At 54.0% G+C, this 19,112-nt stretch overlaps 1 protein-coding gene across 1 annotated transcript in view; it reads right to left on the bottom strand.

Moving 5' to 3' along the window:
• The window catches only part of LOC111148708 (Ras and Rab interactor 3), a 117,340-nt gene that overhangs the window by 12,493 nt on the left and 85,735 nt on the right, over positions 1-19,112 (bottom strand). The window contains exons 6-7 of the mRNA XM_022505502.1: positions 16,724-18,283; positions 14,460-14,768 (exon numbers count right to left, since the gene is read on the bottom strand). Of these exons, the coding sequence (XP_022361210.1) occupies positions 14,460-14,768; positions 16,724-18,283 (1,869 nt within the window). The remainder of the gene's footprint in view (positions 1-14,459; positions 14,769-16,723; positions 18,284-19,112) is intronic.

Consider the following 19,112-nt stretch of genomic DNA (forward strand, 5'->3'; position numbering starts at 1 on the left):
TATTCCTACATCCTACGTTTTACAAAGGAGTTGGGTGACTGTCGGCAAACATAGGATCAAACAGTAAAATCTGAATAAAAATGTAAATGTCAGGAGAACTCTAAATTACCAGAAGAACTGTAAGCCACAGGAAAAACAGAGATGTGAATGAGCAAGGACCCATGCAAGTGCGCCTTTAGTGCCTCAAATTTGGGTTGAGCTTCCCGGTGGCCAAAGCAAAGAGGAAAACACAATCAGTTACCTGCTTCTCGTTGACCATGAGAAGAAAACACACCAGTTTCTCGGGGGCCCAAAGACATCTCTCTAAGGCTTAGGGCTAACATAAACATTTCCCATGTAGCTTCACAAGGGGGACACGATCAGCAAGTTCCTTTGGCCCACACAGGGGCTTAGGTTGACTTTGAGATTTTCATTGCGTTGCCTCAAGATGTGGCTCAGGGTGAGCGCTTCTGGGAAAGGAGTTAGAATTTCATCGCTAGGCCTTCCCTCCCACCCCCAGTCCCTGTGACTATTATGTGAACGAGGCATTGTTTTGCAGAGGAAAAGGCCCTGAGGATGAGGAAGGGCCACGAGAGAGGAACAGAACGGAGTCGCACCAGAATGCAGGTACCCGAGAGGGGAATCAACTCCATTTTGTTGAGATCAGCAGTCTGGGCCGTGTCCTAACATTTCCAGAACTCGAGCTACAAATCCCAGTAGAAAGTGCTCCCAGCGAGTGGCCAGAACAGCTTGGCCAAGGCCCACCTGATCATTCTTTCAAGTTCATTCATTCATTCACTCACGTAAGCCCTCTTACTAACCACCCTATTCCTTGGGTGCTACCTGACCAGGTAATAAGATCGGATTTTTCTGGATTCTGATGGGGACCAGAAAGATGTGAGTAAGAGAAACAGCGTGAAAGAGGTTTTGAAAGGAGCAGGAGAGCTCTGTGTTAAAATCAGCAGCCCCTCTGGTGGCGTTCTCTCCCGCTGCCTGAGTCCGTGCAGGCGGGCACCCTCTTAGGGAGTTGGGGCACCCTCTTAGGGCACCAGGGCACCCTCTTGTGGCGCTGGGTCACCCCTGAGGGGTGCGATCGAGCACTGCTCTGGTGGGATCCCCATGTCACACCTCTCCAGCATACACCAGGCCAGCCCCTCCTCCCATGTCCTCCAAGACACACCCCCGGACAGCCCGATAATGTCTGTCCAAGGGGTGCCCCTTCAGCTCACAACTTGTCCTTGCTTGGTTTTCCAGAGAACACTGTGCCTTGTGGCCAGCTTCCTGGCCACACTCTGTTCCTACATCTGCAAAATGGGGCCAGCAACACCAGCCCTGATGGCCTTCCTGGGTTTTCAAGAAAATAAGATGAGAAATACAAATGTGTCCCAGACCTGCAAAGTGCTACAGAAAAGTGAGCTGTTACTGACATCTCTGTTCTGCTTTCTCAAGTGGCCTCAGTTTTTCCATCCGTGAAATAAACAGGCTGGAGGGGTTGGTAACACACACAGTCAGACCCAGAGCATGAGCCTCAGCTGGGTGACCCCGGGCTAACTGCTATACCTCTCTGAACCCGATCTCTAGTCATGCATGATGTGACACAGATCACACGACACGCTATGGGATTTTGGTGAGAATTCTATACGAAGATGTACCCAGAGGGCTCCCACATGCTCCCGTGGAAAATGCCTGCTAAAAAAATCTATTCTTCCCCCTTCCAGCTCTGTGTTTGGAGGCTCTCTTGGTTATTTGTTACAAGGTTCCTGTCCCCTCCCTGCACCAAATGAGTCTATTTTGGAGAAAGAAAGCTTTGCCCTAAACCTTTATAAGCCTGAGACACAACTTAAAGGTTCCTGGAGCAAGATTTTGTGCCGGGAGTTGTTTTTCATATTGATAATTTAATTATTAGAATCCTGGCCCACAGGAGAGTCTTCTCTGGTCTGAGTTATGAGATGGGAACTGATGGGACACAGTCCTGTGCCTTTCGGAATTCACCTTTAACTCCTCCGCTGGCAGAGAGCTGATGGAATTTCACCAGGCTTCTAGAACACCAATTTCTGCTTGCTATCGTGTTAATAACTCACCGAGGAATATAATCAGGTGAGCTCCTGTGCTTACAAGCAGCGGTTCACCACCAGCCCAAGTTTCCCTTCGAGAGTCACTGGGTCATGTCCGGAGTCGCTGTTTGGGGGTCACATTAGAACGGGGGTGCTCCAGGCCCCAAGGCCAGGGATGCTGCAGAACAGCCTATGATACCCAGGAGAGCCCTGCATCCTAAAGACGTACTGGGCCCCAGACGTCTACAGTGCCAAGGGCGAGAAGCTCTGCTTGAGGGGGTGATGACCTTCAGCAAGAAGGAGGGTCCAGCTCTGGCCCTAGGTTTGGGACTCAGAGGCCCTCTGGACTGTGGCTCTGTGTCCTGCAGGGATGCAAAGTTGTTCCTTCTTCTTCTCCCTGTGCTCTTCCTGAGAATCCTGGCCGACACTCAGGAAGGGCTTTGGGGCGCATCTCCTTGGTTCACAGCACATTCTGTTCAGCCACCCTGTTACTGGGTTCCCGTGATCCCCTAACTGTCCCTCCAACTACCCGTGAGCATTCCCTCTTTGTCCCTGCAGCACACAGCGAGGGGCACAGCAGAGGTGAGCAGGTAGCTGGGTTCCTGGCTCCGGCGGGCCTCTCCAGAGACCTTCGAGTGCTTCCCACACCTGGTCCGAGCCAAGTGTTTCATCATGTCCTAGAAACCAGCCCTTGCTGGGAACGTTCCCATTTCTGTCAAGGAGGCCTCTGCCCCCAATCCCAGGATGCAAGGCCTGGAAGTACCCCCTGACTCTGGGGCGCTCCGTATTTCTCAAGAACCATCAATGGTTCCCCACTGCTTAGAGAATCAAGTCTAGATCCCTTTGCCTGATGTTCAAGGCCTTGCACAGTTAGACCCATAAACACCTGTCCAACACACATGACTCTACTATCTTCTAGCCACATCATCTAGCCGACGGCTTCAGAATGTGTCACCTGCATTCCAGGCCCTCGGGATTGGCCACAGTCACCCGGCTTCTCCTTGCCTTCCACAGGCCTGAACCTTCTATCTCCTACCCAGCACCAACATTTACGGGACACTCTAAAAATGCAAAGCATATTTTATAAACATTATACCAGTGAATTCCTAAAACAGCTTTGTGAGGCGGATTAGATTCAATTGTGCCCACTTTACGGATGAGGGGAAGTGAGCCTCGGGGAAGGTAAGCTACTTGCCTGGGGTCACACGGCTAGGATGCGGTGAACCAGGACTTGAATGCAACTTTTTCTTACGCAGGATCCCATGTTCCTGCTATTTCACATTCCTCCTTCAAGTTCCACCTCCTCCACGGAGCCCTCCTGGGCTGCCCCAGCTACTGGTGCTTATTCTACGCTCTACTTTCCAAACTTCCAACTCGGAACGACATTCTGCCTTCATCACCTTCCCACAAAACATTCCTCTGTGCTGAATCATGGGCTGTTCCCTGAACTCCAAAGGCGATTTCAATCCTCGTGCCTTTGCACACCCAGTTCCCTCTGCCCAGGACACCCTCCCGAGCTCTCCCTTACAAACTTCTCCTTGCCCTTCTTCCACATCTTCACACACAATTGGACACTTCATGCTCTAGCTCCCAAACACCTTGACTAGTTCAGAGCCCTTTTCCTTGGACTGTGAGCTCCCTGAGGGCAGGGATGGAGGCTGGGTAAGCTGGGGCAAGCCTCTTAACCTGTCAGAGGCTCTGCCCTTCCCAGTCCCCAGCTCAGGGCTTGGGATGTTAGATACTGACAGTGGACTGACCTGAGCCACATGCGTGTTCCTGCTGTCATTCACTCTGTCGTGCCCCCAGTTGGGGCCATGATCAAGGAGACTAGGAGCCGCTGTGGGTCTCAGGCAGTGGGGCTGAGAAATGCCCACCGACCGGCTCTCCGAAGGGGAAGAACAAGCTCTGATTGCAGGGTTTGCCAATTCCTATGGTTTAACTATTGCCACAGTGGCCCATTTCAAGCTACCAGTGTGAACATGGAGGCAGGGAGAGAGGCACGCGATTAGCTCTGTCCCATGACCAGCTGACTCAGCATACCCGTGGGCTTGGATTCACCAAGCCCCATCTCACCATGAGCAAACCGAGGTCCAGAGAACTTTCCTCAAAGCCCTGAAGCTGGTGTCCCAGTAGTGGAGCTGTGACGGGAATCTGGGTCTCTCTGTGACGGGCTCACGGGCTCTCTAACCTGCTAGCGACTTGAGGACAAATAGAAGCTTGTTCGTTGAAATGCACCGGCTCCTCCCTGATAGTCCGGGGGAGTTAGGGCCTCATCCTCCTTCCCCTGGAGCCAGGAGCCCGAGGCATGAGCTCAGCCCATGCACAGCGGGTGACAGGCAGCACCCTTGGGATGTGGAGGCACAGTTCCAAATGACTGTCCTGGGCTTGGACATCTGGCTTGCAAGGATCAGAGACCACGTCCGTCAACCTGTGCTCCGAAACCCCTAGGGGCCACGGCCCGCACTTCCTGCTTTTTTGTTTGCCCAAATAGCATCTATTTTCCATCTGGAGGCAGGGCAGGGAGCCCATCACACTTTCAAGAGCTGGCTGGGCGCCCTATGCCTGTTTCACTGGGGGGCAGGTTTTGGAAGAGAGTTCTGATTAAAAAAAAAAAAAAAAAGAGCTGAACGTGCTCACCGGGGTCATGCAGACTGTGGGGAACACTGTATTAGGGGACCCCCAATCCCGCCAGCTGTGTGACCTGGGGCCACTCACTCTGCGCCTCAGTGTTCTCATCTGAAAACTGGGAATAATAACATTCATTCAGACCGTCACGCGGGATTGTGGGGAGCATCAGGTGAGCGGCTGGATTAAAAATTAGGTTTTGTCGTCTGGGAGGAATTACCTAAAAAGAGGAGTCTGGAAAGCACTAGGTAGTAATGATTTTTTTTTTTTAAGAGGGCCACTTCGTCTCCGTCCCAACTACTCAACTCGGCGGCTGTAACAAAAGCAGCCATGGACACCGTGTGAGTGAGCAGATGCTGCTGTTTCAATGAGTTTATTTACAAAATCAAGTTGGGGGCCAGAGTTGGCCCACAGGCTGTGTTTTGCAGACTCTTGATTAAGAGAGAAGAAAGGTGTATCCTCTCACTGTAATTGTCCCTCCAAACCTGTTGACTGGCTTTTACTGAAAGCAGGGGCTGATGCAATAGTCCTGGGGCAGACAAGGCTCGTGACTGTGAAATGCCTTGGCTCTTTGTCCTCCTCCATGATTCCCCCTTAAAGCCACTTCCTTCCTCTATGAAGTTTTATCTGAAGACCCCCCCACTTCCCACCATCCAGGTTAGTGCCCTCATTGATGGGTTTCCCCCAGCCTGTTGCTGCAGGATGGAAAAACAGAGACTTTCCATTAACTCAGAGAGGCCTCCCCCCGACCTTCCAACGCAGAACTTCGAGCTCCTCTGACACCCCCGGCCCCTTCAGCCTGCCTGCTAGTAGGTTTCAGCATCTGATGATGTCATTTAGACTTCTGTCTCCTGATTTATTACCTGCATGGCCTCACCAGAATGAAAGCTATGTGAGGGCAGGGGTCCCCTTGTGTGCACCACTCCTAATGCAGTCCTTTCCCAGCGCTCGGCATGCAGTCGGTGTTTAATAAATCTATCTGCTAAGTGAATGCGTGGATGTCATCTGCCGCCCTGTGTGATGGACACTTGCTTGTGCTCCATGTTCCCTCTTGAACCGTGACCATCTTAAAAACAGGGACTGGGGTGGGGGTGCACCTGGGTGGCTCAGTTGGTGAAGCATCTGCCTTCGGCTCAGGTCATGATCCCAGGATCCCAGGATGGAGTCCTACATCTGGCTCCTTGCTCAGCGGGGAGCCTGCTCCTCCCTCTGCCTGCCTCTCCCCCTGCTATGCTCTCTCTCTCTCTCTCTCTCTCTCTCACAAATAAGTTAAAACAAAAAAACGAAAAAAAAAAAACAAAAAACAGGGACTGGGTTTTCCTGGTAACACCCATATCATCCAGAAAGGTTAGTTGGGACTGCTGACTGGATGCATTTATTTGCCAGAAACACAGGACGGGAGGAAGTAGAGAGCATCCATAACGGGAGGTTTTCAGTGTATGTTTCCAGGGTGAGCCTTCCATGCAGGGTTATTTTATAGAGAACTTGGCTTCTCTGGTTGATTCCCAGTGGGGGTTGGCCTGCAAATGGCCCCCAGCTAGGCCTGTGGCCTCTAGGGAGCTCTCTGCGGCCAGACTGTGAACCACTGGTCTGGTCTGAGCTCCCGGCTGCGCGGTCGAAAGGCTGGGAGCCCAGGGAGCAGGACGATTGGGTGGAGGCCCCACCCTTGCAGGGTGCAGCTGACATGAAGTGAGAAGCCAGCTGTCCACCCACGGAGAAGCCCCCCCCACTCCGCCATCCACCCTGTTGGGTTACTTGGGCTGTCTGCAGATGCTGTCTGAGCGTCAGTTCTGCTTTGAACAAGACTGCATCCCGGAGATCACTCCAGCTCCCCGGGTTCCTCTTCGGGCAGCTCAGCCCACAAGCCAGTCCAGCCCCATAGGCCATGGGCTTGGAGCCCGGCAGCCAGAAGTCCCAGCCTGGCTGGGAAAGGCATGAGGCCACCTGTGACTTGGGTCTGACTTCCCTGAGGTCGTCCCCTGCCCCTGGCCACCCTGGAGAGGCGGGACCGCGCAGGGGCTCAGCCCGGGACCTGGATCCAAGTTCCAGCTCTCTACCACTCCCCGGCTCGGGTATGACCTTGAATGTGCAGGCCAATCTCGCTGAGCCTCAGTTTCCTCGACTGTACCACGGGGACAACCACAGTGTCCACACCTCCCGAAGTGCCTGGGAGGAGTCAGTGACAAGGCGGTTGGAAAGAGATGAACGTGGTGTCTTCGGGCTCCTGGCAGGTGAGAACTGTCAGACATGGCTATGAGGCGAGACAGGAAGGTGATGGTGTCCTCAGAGCATGATATCTCAGAGGGCCCGAACCCCATGGCAGATGTGGAATGTAAAAGCAAGGTTATGGGCCACACCTGAGTGGCTCAGTCAGTTAAGTGTCTGACACCTGATTATGGCTCATGATCTCAGGTCATGATCTCAGGGTGGTGAGATCAGGCCCCACATTGGGCTCTGTGCTCAGCGGGGAGTCTGCCTGAGAGTCTCCCTCCCTCTCCCCCTCTCTCCGTGCATGCTCTCTCTCAAATAAATAAATACAAATAAGTAAATAGTGAAATAATAAATTACAAATTATTATAAATAATATAAATAATATATAATATAAATAAAATAATAATAATATAAATAATAAAATTTTTAAAAAGCAAGGTTATGCTTTGCTTCCAGGCCTGGCCCTCATGTTCTCTGTCTCTCTGTCACCTGGATGTCAGTGTCCAGAGGATTACCAAGCCTGCCTCAGTCTGGTCCCTGAATGCGGAGCAGAGCCTAGCCCCACCCCCACCCCCTCCTGCGTTCGACTAGACTGACAGGAGTCAGAAACGAACTTTCCCTGCACAAGACTAGAGGGTTTATCTGTTACAGCAGCAAGTAATTTCCTCCACTAATTATCTACGTACCTATCTATAGCTATTTCAAAAAGAGCTGAAGGAAATCCACCAAAATATGAACTTTTTCAACAATAAACATTAGTGACTTGTGTCATCAGAAATCAGGTTAGACTTTTTTAACATAGATTTTTAAAAAAACCAACAGCCTGATTTCCCTCTCTGTCCTCCGGACCCCTGGTCAATGTCTCAGGCCCCTCGGGGTCCGTCCTCCACCCATTTGACTTTCAGCCTCCGCCCCACCAGCATCAGCAGCAGATTCCCAGCTGGCTCTGTGATGTCTGCCAGGGAGGTGAATGGCTAGGGTCCCCAGGGGTCCAGGACCCTGAGCCCACCAATTTGCCCCCCCCATCTAACCACCTGGCTGCTGGGCCCCCTCTCTCCAGAGTCAGGAGCCAGGTTCTATCTCGTCAAGTGTAGCATCACGGTGTTTTCACAGACTTTTGAAGGCACAGAAAGAAGGCAGTGTGTTGGCCCTCACTGCCCCCCTTCTCCTCCTGCCTGCTCTTTATCAAAAGGTTCTTTATGTTCGTTTAGAAAGAACCCCACATGTGTACACACCACACTCCTCCTTCCTGCCTTCCTTCCTCCTCCTTGCATTTTAGGGCAGGGCTCTGGGACCTGACTCTATTTCTCCCTAACAGTAGGGCTAGCCCTGAATGTCTGTTCTTAGACACCGTTCTAGAAAGTGGGAAGGAGTTGTTTGTGAAAGCAGCAGGAGAAATGATTCTAGAAGTTCTGACTGCTTTCTCCAAGCCTCATGAAGTCCACAGGCAAACAATCCAGTCCGCTCCTTGCTATAGGAGGGAGGGCCGCACCTAGCCAAAGCCACCTGTCTCTGTGAACACTCGCGCTGCTGGACACAGGCCCCTAAACTTGCTGCCATGGGGGAGGCACCTGATAGGGATTCAGGAACCTTGAGATCAGTCCCCAGGCTAGCTGCTGGGTACAGTCATAAAAGCACAGGCTTTGGAGAGAGGGAATTCCAGCTTCGAATCCTGGCTCTTTTGTTTCCTAGGCACAGAGAGTAGCTGCCCTTTGGGGAGAGATGGCCCGGCCAGGGAACTCAGGCCTATGTCTCCAAGCTGAGTGGTTTTAGTGCTCCAGCAGAGCCTGCCAGCAGCCAGGCCACGGGGACCCCCAGGCTGCTTTGGCCAGTGTCCCATAATGGCTCAGAGGCACGTAGGTGGGGCCTCAGCCCTGGAAAAGAGGGAGCTCGCTGGGGTAGGGGTGGTGGAGGGAGGGAAGGGCTGTGTTCTGCTTTGAGTGGGTCAGTGGCAGAGGGAGGGAGGACCCAAGCCCAAGTTCTGCCTCTCCATGGTGGGGGGGCACTGAGAGCTCCTAGGGCTTCTTTGCAGTGCTGCTGGCCCGCAGTCCACACTTTGAGCCACAAGTCGCTGGAAGTTTCCGGCAGAAGGGAGGTGGGAGGTGAAGGCCTCGGGAAGAGGGCCTGGTCCTAGGATCACGGAACGTCAAAGTCAGAAGAGACTTTAAGAGCCAGTCGGGAGGGGCGCCTGCGTGGCTCAGTGGGTTAAGCCACTACCTGGGCTCAGGTCATGATCTCAGGGTCCTGAGATCGAGCACCACATGGGGCTCGCTGCTCAGCAGGGAGCCTGCTTCCCTCTCTCCCGTGCTCTCTCTCTGCCTGCCTCTCTGCCTATTTGTGAGCTCTCTCTGCCAAATAAATAAAATAAAATCTTTAAAAAGAAAAACAAGAGTCAGTCGGGATCCGGCAGAAAATGCATAACCTCAATCTAATCACGAGGAAACATCTGACAAACACAAAATGAGGAACTCTCATTAAAAAAGAACCAAAGGTGGGGGGTGGGGAGGAAAACCTGTATTCCTTTAAGAGACCAATGTCATTATAAAAAAAAAAAAGCTGTGGAAATGTTCCGGGTTAAAGGAGGTAAAAGACACCTAACAACTAATTGCATACCTGACCCTGGCCTGTTTCCCGAACAGGAGGAGAAAACGCCAGCAACGACCGTATTAGCTCCAGGGACAGCCTGGAATACAGATGGCGCCTTGGGTAAAAATATCCTATCGGGGCGCGCCTGGGTGGCTCAGTCGTTAAGCCTCTGCTTTTGGCTGAGGTCATGAACCCAGGGTCCTGGGACCAAGCCCCACATAAGGCTCCCTACTCGGCAGGAGGCCTGCTTCTCCCTCTCCCACTCCCCCTGCTTGTGTTCATTCTCTCGCTGTGTCTCTGTCAACTGAATAAATAAAATCTTTAAAAGAAAAATCCTGCCAACGTCAATTTACAAAGTGGACAGCGTTATACAAGAGAATATCCCCATTCTTAAAAAAGTGTTTAGGGGGTTAAGGGCCAAGATATACATCCCTCACTCTCAGACGATTCAGGAGAAGCATTACGTATGCACAGAGTGTTAATGATAAAGCGAATGAAACAAGATATTAACAATCCACAAATGGCATGTGGCTATTCCTATTTTAATGCAGCATTTCTATTCCTAAAGTTTGTGAAGTCCAAAGTTGTTTCCAAATGGAAGGCTTAAAAGCTAAAATATTTATGGGGGCATCTGGGTGGCTCAGCCAGTTAAGTGTCCAACTTTTGGTCCCCGCACAGGTCTTGAGCTCAGCGTCCTGAGATTCGCGCTGGGCATGGAGCCTGCTTCAGATTCTCTCTCCCCCTCTGCCCCCTCCCCACCCCCTCTAGCTCAATTAATTAATTAATTAAAAGCTAAAATATTTAGCGGCAGAACTGGTTATTTCAAACAAAATCCCACACTGAACCCCATGTGTAAAAAGGGACAGGCAGGGGTGTGGCCCTGCCTGTGCTGTGTCCCTTTAGTAGCCCGAGGGGTACCCTGGGGAACCCAGCATGGAAACCAGTGTGGTGGGGAGGCAGCTGTTCCTGGATCCTCACATGTTAGACACTCACACACTTTTCTGATTGCATCTGATCCTCGAAACAGCCCTGAGAGGCATGCTCAGGCTCATTTTGAGAGGACCAAGGTTGAGGAGATCAGTACCTCCTGAGGCCTACACTGTTCTGATGTTTTCCATACCCTCCCCATGAGCCCGTCTTCTCATCCCCATTTTACACACCCATGGAGGCCCCACGAGATTCATGTCCAAGACTACAGCACCGAAGCTGAGCTTCAAGCCCAGGTCATGTGATGGAACCCCAAGACCTCTGCTCTCCTTGGCAGAAGCTGCTCCCTCCCAGATGAAGAAGCAGAGGCTCGAGTGGGGGCAGCCCCCGCCTGCTGCTCATGGCAGCGGTGAGATGGGAAGCCCTTGGACTCACAGTCCAGTGCTCCCCCAGCAGTGGGAGGGGAACACACTGTTCCTTGATGAGAAACCCATCTGTTCCCCGTGGGAAATCTTCCCACTGAGCCCTGGCCCCGGCCTGAATTTCTGGGCTGAGAGAATCCAGCCTCCCTCCCTCCCACAAGGACAGGGAAACCTTGAGGCCCCTTGTTCATCTCTGTTCTTCCCTGGGCTTTGCTTGCACAGTCTGCTCTAGCCAAGGCCTTGCTTTCCTTTCCTTTTCCCTCCAAATTAGCCATTTGCTCCCCCATTCCCTGCTCTCTGCTAAGTTTTCAGTAAATCAATTCACCATCAGCAAGAATGATGGTGTTTGAAGTCACGGCCAAGGGCCTGTGTGTTTAAAAGCACTGCAGGGGCCCCTGGGTGGCTCAGTCGGTTAAGCATCTGACTCTTGGCTTTGGTTCAGGGTCCTGGGATCAAAACCCGTGTCAGACTCATGCACTCAGTGTGGAATCTGCTTGAGATTCTCTCTCCCTCTCCCTTTGCCGTGCCGCCACTCACACACACATTCTCTCTCTCTCTCTCTCTCAGATACATAAATAAATCTTTAAAACAATAAAAGAACAAAAGAATTGCAGGAAGCCCAATGCTTCTGAGTAAACTAGGACTCAATGAGAATGGAATTTTCCTTTTAGGCCCCAAATTGTCTCCCTCATGATGCCTCAGGGTCGGTAGAGCCCTTCGCCCTGATTTTACCTTGAGACCCAGCACAGCCCCAGAGGAAAAAGATTTCCCCAATTAGAAGTTCAGACAGGGAAGGTAATTGTCCTGATTTAGTACCAGCTGCTGCATTAGGTGCAAATTTGCAATTAAATCTCACAACAGTGCTCCCCCCTGCCAATAAGGTGGGTATGGCTGTGGCCGTTTACGGGGGAAACTGAGGCTCCACGCACCTAAGTAACCAGAATACAGTCACAGAGCTGGGAAGGAAGCCTGGATCTTTCCCTGCTCGTCCCTCCGAGGTCCCAGGCCAGCCTGCTTGGTGTCTCTTTGAGGCTGCTTGCAGCAAAGGGTCCTTCGGGGCTCTGTCTCCTGTCCGGCTCGGTCCAGCTCTACTGCTGCCCCCACACACACCGTGCAGGGCACCCCGAGCTCCCGCCACCCAGCTGCTGCAGATCTGGCTTGCTTCTCACTCTGAGGAGGTCTGGGAAGGTCCTGGCCAGCCCTCTGCCATGCCACGACCCGGTCTTAACCTTGAGCTTCCCGCTGCTGCTGGGAGGCACTCCCTGCGCCACCCCAGGTCTCCACACCCCTGGGGATGAGAGTGTTGTGAGAGCCTGGGGTTCTGCAGGCTCTTGCTGCCCCTCATCTTACTTCCTTGGCGGTTTTAAAGGAATATACTTGGCGGTGGAGTTCACATGCTAGACGGCTCTCTGGGCTCCAGACCGCATAAGACCCAGCGTCTCAAAGCCTGACACCTGCCCCAGGATAATGAAATCTCCCTTCCCCATCCCGTCTCCACTACAAGGCTCTCTCTCCCAATCCATTTCCAACATTCTGCTAAATGGTGAATGAGAAGTTCTAACTTGACATGGGATCTGCTTTCAGGGAACAATTCTCCTTCCAAGATTGCGACCAGATGCAGGTCCGTGTAGCCCAAAAGGGTAACTCCCACTTGGAATTGTGGACTGTACCAGGTCTGTGAGGGAGCTTTCCTGGGGGAGGGAATTGCTTAATTCCCTCAATTGCTTTTTGCTGGCCTATGGCCAAACGGGCCTGCTCTTCTCCAAGGCAGATGGAGAGAATCCTAGCTTAAAACAGCCAGCATTGGCTGGGCCTACCATGTACTGTGCAATGAGGTGGGCATTTTACATATGTTGCTTCTAATATTCAGAAGTGACTGAGTATGGCTTCTGAACCATTAGGGGTCTGAGTGTTCCCTTTGTAAAACAGCTTCTTTGGGTGAGGAAACTGGGCTTTAGGGGTTAAGTAAATCATTCGAGGTCACACAGATAGTAAGCTACAGATCAGGAATTGAAACCCAAGTCTGTGTGGCAAACGTCACAATCTTTCCACTCTCCATTACCACGGCTGTCATGTACAGTCACACAGGTTGCTCACTAAACAAGGGCATCCAGGTGAAGAGGTGATCAGGGCACGAAATCCAGCCACCATTCTGCTCACTAAGTTGTGCACTAAGATGTGCCCCATGGTGCTGTCATGCCCATTCTTGTCTGCCTAGAGGAGTGTTGTGGTAAACTGATTATGAATGGTCCCAATAATTCCCTTCCCTACATCTGTGCCCTTTGCTATGTTAATTCACAGCTCTTCCCATCAAGCAAGGTTAGTTCCTTGTCCCTCGAATCTGGGCTGGTCTTGTGAGTAAACACACCAGCGAAATACATCTGAGTGGCATTGCGCCAGGGAGGCCTTGGATCCCAACAACAGCCATGGGTACAGGTCCAGGCTAACCTGCTGGAGAAAAAGAAATGTGTGGCTCCGTAACCCATATTCCTGGCCCATCAAGAGCCAAGCAACCACCCAACATTCGAGCAAGGCCCTCCTAGCCCAGCCAGCCTCCAAACAAGCCCCTCTGGCCACGGCCCCACGAGACAGCCCGGACAAGGTCAGGCCCAGGCAAGTTCAGGTGCAGGCAAGGTTAGGTATGCTCCCCACCCCCCATCAGCATCACTGCCACACCTCCTGCTGAGCAATAAAAAATGTGAACTGATTGGAGTGGCCATTATACATTGATTTTTGTCCCTCTGAAATTCTTTTTTTTTTTTTTTTTAAGATTTTATTTATTTATTTGAGAGAGAGCATGAGCGAGGAGAAGGTCAGAGGGAGAAGCAGACTCCCCGTGGAGCTGGGAGCCCGATGCGGGACTCGATCCCGGGACTCCGGGATCATGACCTGAGCGGAAGGCATCGTCCAACCAACTGAGCCACCCAGGCGTCCCGGTCCCTCTGAAATTCTTAAGTTGAAGTCTGAACTCTTGGTTCCTGGGAATGTGACCTTATTTGGAAACAGGGTCACTGTGGACGTCATCAGTTAGGATGACATCACAGTTAGGATGAGGTCATACTGGAGCAGGGAGGGGCCCTCATCCAATATGCCTGACGGCCTCGAAAAGTGGGAAGTTTGCACACACACACACACACACACACACACACACACAAGAGAACGCCACAGTGTTGCCACAAGCCAAGGAACTACCAGAATCTGGGAGAGAGGCCTAGAACACAGCCTCCCCTCGAGCCTTCAGAGGGAGCACGACCCTATGACACCTTGCTCTCCCACTCCCAGCCTCCAGAAGTGTGAGACGATGTTGTTTCAGCCACCTGCTTTGTGACACTTGTTATAGTGGCCCAAATATACTCATAGAGAACTTTCTCCTAATCAACACAAACGAACGCAGCGTGCTTGGCTTCCTGGCTCTCCTCCCATGTGGAAGCTACTCATGGCTCTCCACCTGATCCCCAGGTAACCCCTAAGAGGTGCCCAGGGATTCCGCCCCACCATGCCCCGTCCTGCCCCAACAGGCCTCGGAACCTGGAAAGCGTTCTCTCGTGCCTTCCAAAGGCTCCGGAATCCTTGCTGGGGAGGGGTCCCAGGCCCATACAATATTGCTGTTCCTAGAGAGAGCCCCCAGCCCAGGCTCCTCTGGCTGCCTACCTACCTGGGTTGCCGAGGGCCATGGAGTCGTAGATGAGCTTACAGGTCTTAAGTAGGATGGAGATCTTCTTCTCGGGCGAGTAGGCCTTGTGCATGCTGGTGAACTTCTGCAGGATCTTCTCCATGACGGGCACCTCCGGCACGCTGGTTGTCACACCCAGGTCAGTGGTGGTGGTGGCCAGGATCACCAGCTGGTTCTCCTTGAGCTGCTGCAGCGAGCCATCCTTGCCGTGGATCTCACGCAGGCACGAGTTGATGGCTTCTTTCAAGGGCTTTAACACACACTTGTACAAGGCCGACTCCACAATCGCTTCTGTAGGCGGCGGTAAGAGCGGGAGGGTGAGGAACACAGCCACCCGGCTTTGGTGCCCAACAGTGTGGCTGTCCCCATCTCCTGGTCCCTGGTAGGAAAAACTCAGTACCCCAGCAGCTACCCCTCGAAGTTCTGACACAGGAGACCCTTGTAGTACATTCAGCAGAAAGCCACACTGCAAAGACAAGGGTACAGGAGCCCTCTGGGACTGAAACACTGTATCCTCATGCTTTTCACAGGGCCTGGAACTGATGAAACTCTCACAGGGCTCCCGACCAATGCATAACTTCAAAGGGCGCTATTTACATGGGAGTTGTGCAGTACACAACCTGTGCAGTTGTATATGGAGGGCCCGGGGGGGGGGGCTAGGAAATGTTTTGTAGAATTATTCTTAATGTGTCTCTTTGAATTCTCAAATCCACTTGCCTCAAGGCTCAAGAATACAGTATAACCAGAATCTGACTTCCTACCATTTCCATGGCCACCACCTTAACCTGGGCTGCCATCCTCTTTTCCCCGAGTTATAGGAGTAGTCTCTTGCCCTGGCCCTTTTTCATTTATTCTCAGAACAACAACCAGCATAAGCCTGTTACGGCATGTTTGATTCCGACATTCCTGTGCTCAGAACTCTCCAGTGGCTCTCACCTCATGCACAGTAGAAGCCAGAGTGTTCCCCGTGGCTTATAAAGTACCCTGGCCCCCCCCAACCCGCTCCTCCCACCCTTGTAGTCTGTTCTTACTTATCACCTTGCCTGTGCCCCTGTGTTCATGCTGCTCCAGCCATCCTGGCCTCCCTGCTGCTCTGCTCCTGCCTCACGGCCTTTGTGCTTGCTATGCCCTTTCCCTGGAGAAGTCACTCCACAGCTACATTTACATACAGGATCTCTTCCTTTCCTGTTTGAATGTCATCTAATCCAAGAGGCATTCTGATCTGCTAGCGGAACAGGATTTAGTTGGCTTTGATCTCATGGCAAGTCTGCAACATACACACCATTATCCCCACTCTACAGACGTCCCAACTCAGGCTCTGATGGTGTGGGTCCCAGCTAGGTGGGGGCTGAACAAGAATTTGAACCCCGCCTGCCTGACACAATGGCGATACTTGTACCCTTGGGTTGACAGTAGGGAAATGTTCTTGGGAAGTCTTTTTGGCTCTATCCCATCCCCAGAGGAGGGCGCATGTCTTATCTATATAGGGAGACCCCTGAGCTGCCCTACTTCTGGGGGGTAAGGGAGGGGCCCATGCTGTCATGATTGAGTCTCAGTAGAGATCCAGGTAACGCTCCCTTGCCATGCAGGCTTGGGCTTGACCCATGTCCGCTTTTGGTGCTGCCCCCCCCGTCCCAGGTCCTCATTCTACCCCCTCCTTCTTCCCCTTGGCTTCTCCAGCCTCTGCAACAGAGGACATGCTGCTGCCCTTGTCTGCTTCAGCCCACTCCTGCCCGTCCTTCCTGGCCCGCAGCGTGACCCCACTGGCCCTCGGAGCCTCGGAAGCTAGAGGTGTGGTGACCCGAAGGCAGGGACTCACGGTGAGCATCCCCCATGCCTGACTCCTGCGTGACCTTGACCAAGTCCTTTCCTGTGGCAGGGCCCATTTTTCTCATCTCTGAAGTGCAGGGGCAGGAGGTGGCTGTGGCCTGTGCCCTCTGGATGGAGGGGGGGGGGCGGTGGTCTGAGTCCCAGGAGCTGCAGAGATGGCTGAGAGCCCTCTGCAGCTACACACAGTAATACTTCTGCCTTGACTGTCTCCCCTAAGGAAATCAGTAGCATCCTGGGCAGGAGGGGGTCAGGGGGGAGGCCACACCTGTACTTGAGTTTCTTCCACGGGCTTATGGGCCCAGGGGCAGAACTCGTCGGTAAGAAGCCAATCAGTAGAGGGGTCAGTTTGTAGAAGGTGGGGGATGGGGGGACCATCCAGAATCATCCCTCCTCCACCCCCCCGGCCCGGGACTGACCTATCTCCTCCTCGGGGTGCAGGGCGGGGTCCACTAGGGCCCTGAGCTCGGTGCTCTGCAGCAGGTAACTCTTGAGCTGGGTCATCATGGTGCGGATCTCCTGCAGCATCTCGGTGCTGGAGGTCTGGCGCGCCATCATTTCCAGGCTGTACACCTTGTAGTCCTGGACCAGGCTGCCGAAGTACGAGGTCTTGTCCTGCGCCAGCTCCACCACCTTCTTGTAGAGCTTGCGGTTGTTGGACAGGAACGCGTGGAAGACATTGGTGAAGCTCACCAGGCTCAGGCGGTGGCGTGCCTTGCCCAGGATCACCGACGGCTTCTTCTTCCCCCCGGAGCCGCCGCCGAACGGCTCCAGCTCCTCCTCCGTGCTGCTGGTTGAGTAGGAGTCCTGGTCTGTGGCCGAGGCGGGCACTCCCAAGCTGTCCGACAGGGAGGCCAGGGAGCCCTTGAACTCGGCCGCACTCTGGGGCCGGGTGCCAGGAGTCCTGGCTTGGGAGGCAGGGCTCTGGCCTTCTCTGGGGGGACCTGGTGCAGGCTTCTCGGGGGCTTCCTCCTTCTCGGAGGACTCGGTGCTCTCCAAGGGGCTGGGAAGGCCTGAAGCCAGCTGCCGGGAGATCCGTTTCCTCCTGGGGGGCGGGATTGGGGGTTGTCGGATCTTTCTCGGAGGCTCTGGCATGCTGCCTGGATCACTGGTTTTGGCCGCTGCTTCCTGACCTTGCTCTGTGGTCCCCTCAGGCCTGTCCCCAGGACTGTCTGAGGTCCCTTGGGGAGGCGGGCCGAGTGGGGGTGACCTGGGAAGACCCAGCTGGTCCCCCTCTGCAGGCATCCCCCTGTCCACCTTCCCTCCGCTCTGGTCCTCCAGGGAGACCTTCTCAGAGATGCGGCGTCTGGGAGGAGCGGCAGGAAGGGTCTTCTTCACGGGTGCTGGAGGGGCAGGGGTCTGCTTCGAGGGGCCGGGGCCTGCCCCTGGCTTCATCTCTTCCTCCCTGAGCGGGCCCAAGCCTGTAGGGGGGCGTGAAAGCCTCTCGCAGGCTGCCATGGGTGGCTGGCTTGGGTGGTTGGGGGGGCCTGGGGCATGGGGTGCCAGGTGGGGGGCGGATGCCGGGGGTGCGGGAGGAAAGGCCTCTGGAGGTGGGGGAGCAGTCACTGGTGGGGGACTGGGCAAAGGAAAGGCCAGAATAGGAGTGGGAGGTGGAGGAGGCCGGAGGGGGCTGGAGGGTTGGAGCGGGGGTGCTGGGGGAGGGGGTGCTGGGCGGCGAGGGGCCCACTTGGAGGTGGGTGAGGTAGCAAAGGAGGTGGGAGGCAACAGGCGCAAGGGGCAGCTTCCAGGGGGTGGCTGGTCGGCAGGCAGGGCACTGCCCCCACAGTCCTCAATGAAAATCGGATTCACAAACCACAGGCGGTCATTTCCTATGGACAGCTCAATTTCACACGAGCAGTTCTCGTAATGGGCCGTGGACCTGAGGCTGGAGGCTGAGGGTGCTCCGGGGGCTGGGTCTCTTGGGGGCTCCGCGGGGCTCCCACCACCTCGCTGGGGGTTTAGCGAGGAGTCCCAGAAGCCTGTAGAGACAAGAGAAGAAGAGGCCGATCAGTCCCAAAGCCAGGCCCCCCAATGCTGCCTGCTGGGGCGGGGTGGAGGGTGGCGTTTGTGGGCGGGCTGGGGGCAGGGCTGGTCCCAGTGTTTGCTTCACTGCTCTGAGGGCTGTTTCCCCTCTTGAGCTGCTTTAAACCTCTCCCACCACTTCCTGCCTCGAGAGGGGGAAGCCCCGTTTGATTGTTCCCGGGCTCTGCGGAGGTGGGGCTCTGTGGAGGTGGGGCTGGGACCTGGTGGTGACAGGCAGAGCTCCAGCTCTGCCCTTGGCACGTGAGAGCCCACCAGGAGGGCACCGATGGCTTGGGGTGCAGGCATAGGTTGGGGGAACAGAAGGCAAGGGGTTCTGCAGCTGACCGGCTGGGTGTCATGGGGCAGGTGACTTGACGTTTCCAGGGTTCCATCTCTGGTCATCTCTAGAATAGAGGTCCTCATGGGGGAGGTGCTTTGGTCCCATTTTGGCCACTACGGTGGTTGTGTGTAGGAGGAACGAAGTATGCATTGTGGCCCGTGAGCTCAGACCTGACCATCCAAATGGGGAACACTGGCCCTGAGGCGAAATGCCTCGGACTATGAATCTCTATGTTAAAACAGGCAAACGTTCCATGCCCTCCGTGTGTGTGTATGCGTGTGTGTGTGTGTGTGTGTAAGTGTGAGTGTGTGTGTGGGGGTCAGAAAGTGGGGGGTGGGGGGGCTGCACTGCTGGCTCTCAGTTCTAGCACAGGCCTTTCTCCTGACCCATCCCTCATAGACGGCCCACGGCTATGGCCACTGACGCAGGCCTGTCCGTCCCCAGAC

This window comes from Enhydra lutris, unplaced genomic scaffold (genome assembly GCF_002288905.1).
Source record: "Enhydra lutris kenyoni isolate GAN:26980312 unplaced genomic scaffold, ASM228890v2 scaffoldscaffold20, whole genome shotgun sequence".
Taxonomy (NCBI): Eukaryota; Metazoa; Chordata; class Mammalia; order Carnivora; family Mustelidae; genus Enhydra; species Enhydra lutris.